Source organism: Alnus glutinosa, chromosome 10 (genome assembly GCF_958979055.1).
Source record: "Alnus glutinosa chromosome 10, dhAlnGlut1.1, whole genome shotgun sequence".
NCBI lineage: Eukaryota > Viridiplantae > Streptophyta > Magnoliopsida > Fagales > Betulaceae > Alnus > Alnus glutinosa.
The window spans coordinates 20408671-20414670 of record NC_084895.1 but is presented as its reverse complement, the minus strand read 5'-3'; the positions used below and the strand labels follow the sequence as shown (position 1 = coordinate 20414670).

The 6000-nt window shown below is 34.0% G+C and overlaps 1 protein-coding gene across 1 annotated transcript; it reads left to right on the top strand.

Annotated features, from left to right (window-relative positions):
• Window positions 1–2150: 2150 nt before the first annotated feature.
• On the top strand, window positions 2151–5214 carry LOC133879548 (UPF0481 protein At3g47200-like). Its single transcript, XM_062318154.1, has 3 exons — window positions 2151–2258; window positions 2798–3778; window positions 4457–5214. The coding sequence occupies exons 2-3, from the start codon at window positions 2824–2826 to the stop codon at window positions 5002–5004; spliced, it is 1503 nt and encodes a 500-aa protein (XP_062174138.1). The 5' UTR covers window positions 2151–2258; window positions 2798–2823; the 3' UTR covers window positions 5005–5214.
• Window positions 5215–6000: the final 786 nt, after the last annotated feature.

The window sequence follows — 6000 nt, the reverse complement described above, 5'->3', positions numbered from 1 at the left end:
AAGGAGAGTCGTGTGAAATTTTTTGAGGTTTATTTATTTTTAATGACGGATAGATCTTCTTGTAACTTGTGGCTTGGAAGAAAAAAAAAAACAGTAAAAAGCAACAAGATGATTCAGATTCGTGGACTGTGTGTATGTGGCTCTAGAAGCCGACAGAAATTTTCAAATAGATTAGATTTATTTATTTTTTATTTTTTTAAATAACAGATCAGATCTTAACATTACGTGAGCTTGGAAAAAAAAACACTATTGTTATTTAGAGTTGCATAGAGCTACGTGCGATCGGTGGAAAACCAGGATCTTAGGTTAGGGGGGTCAAGCATTTTGATGGCCTAGAGGTGGCTATTTTTGCTTGAACATGATTTGCACCACCGTGACTTTTGTCCTCGAGTGTGTGAGGTTTTGATGGCTACTAATACGGCCATTTAGAGTCTGATTTGCGCATGTTGGATTGATGGGTCATGGGTGCGTAGGACAATTTGTTTGATGTGTATGTTGAACTATTTTATAATTGACATTCATTTTATTTGCTACTTCCTACTGTTTCATACTAATGTGTTTCATATGAAAATGCAGGAATGGGAATACATGTTGGGGAATATTTTGCTGACAAAATGCAGGGACTTGGGATATACACTTTTAGGAATGTGGAGACACAGTCCGGATTGATTAAAAATCTAACTAAATACTTTTGTAGCTTGTTGATGGCTATGAGATTGATTATATTAATTTTTTGTAGCAGCTAGTATAGTACTTGGATGTTTCTTAATTAATAGTTGGGATTGTTTGATACTATTATGTTGTATTAATTAAATATATAATATGTTTTCCCTTGGTTATTTGTCAATTTTGATTATATATTTTATAAGGTTTTAAAAAAATTGATTATACTGGAATAATTCTAGTATAATCAAATTTTTTAAATTGAAAATCAACTTTCCTGGCACATGATATATGTGCCAGTAAACCAATGGAAACCAAGGTTTAGTGGCACATAATCATGTGATTTTATGGCACATGTACAGGAAATTAAAATTGCTGGCACATAAATCATGTGCCATGAGACATAGTTTGCTGGCACCTATATATGTGCCATGAAACACAGTTTGCTGACACATATTTATGTGCCAGAAAATTGAGTTTCTTGGCACATGATTTATGTGCCAGCAAAATTAATTCTCTGCACATATATCATGTGTCAGAAAATCAATTTTATTGACACATAACTTATGTATCAGGAAATTTTCCTGACACATAAGTTATGTGCTAAGAAATAAACTTTCTCTACTACAAAGCTGCGACATTAGAGATATGTGAGGAATTAAAGGTCAGGAATTGTTTCTTGACATTTAATACCTGCTTATTGACACATAATAAACGTCAAGAAAGACATTTTTTTTTTTTTTTTTTGTAGTGGTTATTTTAAAGAATTTTGTGACGAATTAAACAGGCGCTGAAAGATAAGCGTAAGAGACAAAAATATCCAATTAGGATTAAAACATCCATAAAAGTTGAAGGAATTTGGCGTATGTAAAACAGATAAATTTGACTTTCGTGCTTAGTGTGGTGATTATCTTGTTAATTTTTCCGCAATTGTTAAATTCTTCAGCAATCTTTTACACAAAAGGCAAAAACGTCTGCTTCTCATGTCAATTTATCAGAAACACTGTTCAACAGAAATTCAAAGTATTTTGTCATGTATTAAACTAAAGGTTCGTCTTATTTTTACAGCTTAGTCAAATTTGAGAGAACATATATAATTTTCACGGTACTATTGTCCAATTTATCAGAAAAAGTGTTCAATAGTGATGGTGGTTCAGTGTATTTAAGAAAATCTTCAAACATATATTAGAGTGGAAGTTCGACTCCAATATAAAAATCATTAACCTTATCAATATGTTAGTTATTTTGGATCTAACTTATGATAACGCCTTTAATTTTTACCCTACCATCGATCTCCTCCCCTACCTTGTTTTGCTAAAAGAAAAAAAAAATCATTACTTTTGAAGGGATATCCGAGGGGGTGGCCTTCTTTACTTTTGGAAAAGCATGATGTTAAATTGATGTTCTTTAATTTTTTTTTATAATATAGCGGGAGAGAGAGACAGAGACAGAGACCTTACTTGCTCAATAAATGAGTGAGGGAGGTGGACAGCTGAAGAGTGTGGGATTTAAAAGGAGGAGCAGCTCTGGTACTGTTCTCAAGCACTAAACAGTCAAGCTAGAACTTTCTTCTTACAGGCCAGCAGCATTTGCAGGTTCTTTATTCTCTCATTTCATATCTTCTCTCCTCAATCCTACACATATTTTGAAATCATATACTCGGGTTGCTATATAAACTGTGTATATATAATCTTCTATTTATAATTGCTAGCTAGCTAGTTGTTGGAAATCTTGTGTTGTGGTAGTGGGTTTATACCCAAATAAAGGTGAAAAATATTACCTTTAATAAGCACTAGAAGACTAATTACATAATTTCTATGTTTTTTTTTTTTTTTTTTTTAATAATAATAGATTACTCAGGTATGTTACTATCAGAGCATCAGCAGTGAGCTCTCCACAAAGAGATTTATGGAGAATTGTGCAACCTATTGAAATTGCTTTGTGCATGAAAGAAAAAGAAAAGAAAAGATTTTGATTCTAGTCTGTTTTAGAATATATATTTAGAAAATATTTTTTATATTAGGGTTTATTGTCTTCTTTATTTAATTTTATTTTATTTGTAAATCACTCATACTTTGTTTATATATTTCAGTATACAAGATGAAGCCCTAACGTTCTATCATTTTTCTCTCAGCTTGACTCTCTTGACGGAGAAAGAAGATGCCCTGCCAAGCTGCAAGTCATGCTCAGCAAAATGGTCTTAATTGCAAAGAATCGGTGATTGACATCCCAGCAGATCTTGGGCCGGCCGAGTGGCCGGAGGATTGCTGTATCTACAGGGTTCCAAAGAAACTTCGCAAGGTAAACAAAGATGCCTATACTCCTAAGTTAATCTCAATAGGCCCCTTTCATCACCGGCAAGAATACCAAGACATGGAAGTGCAGAAAAAGAAATATTTGAGGGACTTCTGTAAAAGGACTAAGAAGAGCCAGGAGGATCTTGCCAGCATCGTTAAAGCGAAAGTAGAACAAATCCGCAATTGCTATGCAGAGACCTCAAAATTCAACAGTACTATAGAGTTTCTAAAACTGATTTTATTGGATGGCATCTTTATAATTGAGCTCTTCTGGAGGAATTCTAAAAAGGAAGAACGTGAAAAGGATTATATATTAAGCAAACCGTGGCTGAGTGATGGTTTACAGCATGACTTGCTTCTACTTGAGAATCAGCTTCCGTATTTTGTTCTTGAGGATCTATATGTGTCTGGGGCTGAAGGCCAGGAAGAGGACGACCGGAAAAAAGAGCCCAAAGATGAATTTCTTAAGCTTTGCCGCGAGTACTTTTCTAAATATGATCGGCACCCAGATTCCGACATTTTTGAGGGGAAAAAAATTAAACATTTGACAGATTTGCTGAGATGTTTTTTCTATCCACCACAGATGGAGGAAGAAGTGAAGAAAGGAAAAAAGAAGGCCATTGATCGACTATGCTGTGCCAAAGAAGTGGAGAAAAAAGAAAAGAAGACCATTAATCGACTATGCTGTGCCAAAGAAGTGGAGAAAAAAGAAAAGAAGACCATTGATCGACTATGCAGTGCCACAAAGCTTGACGAGACAGGAGTGAAATTCAAAAAAGTCAAAGGAAAACCCCTACTTGACATCAAGTTTCAAAAGGGTAATTTTAAATTAATCATCGATTGCTTCAAAAGTTTAAGTTAATATAAAATAATTAATTTAATAATTTAATTATATATTCTAATTTTTACTTTCTTAGACCGCAGCAGATTCTCAATCTTTTTTTTTTTTTTTTTTTTTTTTTTTTTTTTTTTTTTTATATATTTAAAGAACAAAACTACATTTTACTTCCTTATAAAAAAAACACCACACAATAAATTCCCTTACATTTTTATCAATCAAATATTATTTTTATTTTTTTATTTTTTCTCTTTTCCCTATATCAATTAAATATACTTTTTTTTATATTAAAATAATACATAGGGAAGGAATAGTAGACATGTATATATAAAGAATTACTATTCATTTCCAACTCTCTCATCTAAATATAAGATATCTGTTGTGGGAGGTTTTTTGATGTTTTTCATGAATATTTTCCTAAATATAAGGAAGTGAACTAATATAGGATAACTGCTACTAGTACTTTTAGTGTAGGTGGGTTTAAATTCATTCTTAATTAGTGAGGTTCAACGTATAGAAATTTTTTGAAATGAAATGTGAAATATTGGTGGAGACAATGTTTGAAATCAGTCTCTCATACCATATCAAATCATAAATTATTCTAAACCTTTAAACTAATAAAAATAATTTATTTAATTATTTAATTTATATGTAGTAGATTGGTGCTTGGATCACTGTCCATGCCTGAATTCCTCATGGCTCTTGAATTGCCTACCGTGCTTTATCTGCCTGGAGCGCATGCAACCTTTCTTGGAACTCCCTGCCTTTGAAGTAGGGCACGAAACTGAGTGTGTTTTTCGAAACATCATGGCCTTGGAGCAGTGTCATTATCCAAAGGAGGCTTACGTCTGCAATTACATTCAGCTGTTGGATTGTCTTATCAACACCGAAAAAGATGTGGATTTACTCGTTGAGAAAAAGGTTATTGTGAACCAGCTTGGCAGCGATGAGGCAGTGGCGAGATTGGTTAACAAGCTTGGCCATCAAATTGTAGCAGAAGATTCATGCTACTGTGATCTCAGCCAAAATCTTAATGAGCACTACGAAGGCTTCTGGAATCGAAATATGGCAACCTTGACAACAACATATTTCCGCGACATTTGGAGAGGCTCTGCAACGGTTGTTGGGATTATCTTCCTGCTTTTAACTTTCTGGAATATTTTCCTCAGGCATTTCGTGAAAATGCCTCACTCTGGTCCTGATTGAAGTTTTTTGCTTTGCTTTGAGTTGTCTTCCTCAGGCATCTATGGAGAGTCTAGCTGTATTTAATTTGCAGCTAGCTAGTAAAGTAGTTTGTATCACTGTTCACAAATAAGAAGGGTTTATTATCTGTAATCTGATATCATGTATGGTGCTAATAAGGTGTTTAAAAATTAATAATAACGTGAGATTTTCATCTTTCATAAGCCAAAACAACCTTGAGTTTGTCGTTTTCCTTGCGCATGCATATATATTACTCAATCCAAAAAGTGAAAGCAACTAATTATTGGAGAACTTTGTCATATGGGTCAACAGCTAATTAGATAAGGTGCCTCTAGGGTTACTTTTTTGGTTTTTTTTTTTTTTCCTACGATTTAGAAAAGTCAGAAAAATGACGCTACAAAAGCTGAATACGATGATCCACAAAAGTAGTCTATCCAGTATCCAAATAATTGTTGACTGGCAGATGATCCATTGTGCTTTTAAAAGCACCTACACTCTTCTCTACTTGTTGGCCGATGTGGTACTAATCGTATTTATTTTTCTACACGACACTAACGAAAAAGGAAGAAAACGGCATTGGAATAGGAGAAAGGGGCTCAAAAACACGACCCCACTTTATGGGGTAACTTGATTTGAATCATGTGATAGTAACATGCATTATTGAGCAATACAATTGGTGCATGCCTTCCATTCAACCTAAAAAACAGGAGCAGCTTTAGTTGGAGCAATTAGGATCGCACACCTGTACGTACCTGAATCATTGAAGGCCTGTCTCGCTGGAGGGGGGCCAATACAACTGGAAACATGGGAAGGATAAGGGGGATATATATATATATATATATATATATATATTGAATGAAATAATTTTTTTAATAATACCGCCCAATAATTACAATTCTATCTAAAAGATGTTCTGGAGAATAGAGATCAACACAATTACAACCCTCCCACCTATACAGTGTCAACTGTCACGGGGGATTCTTTAAACCAAAGAAGATT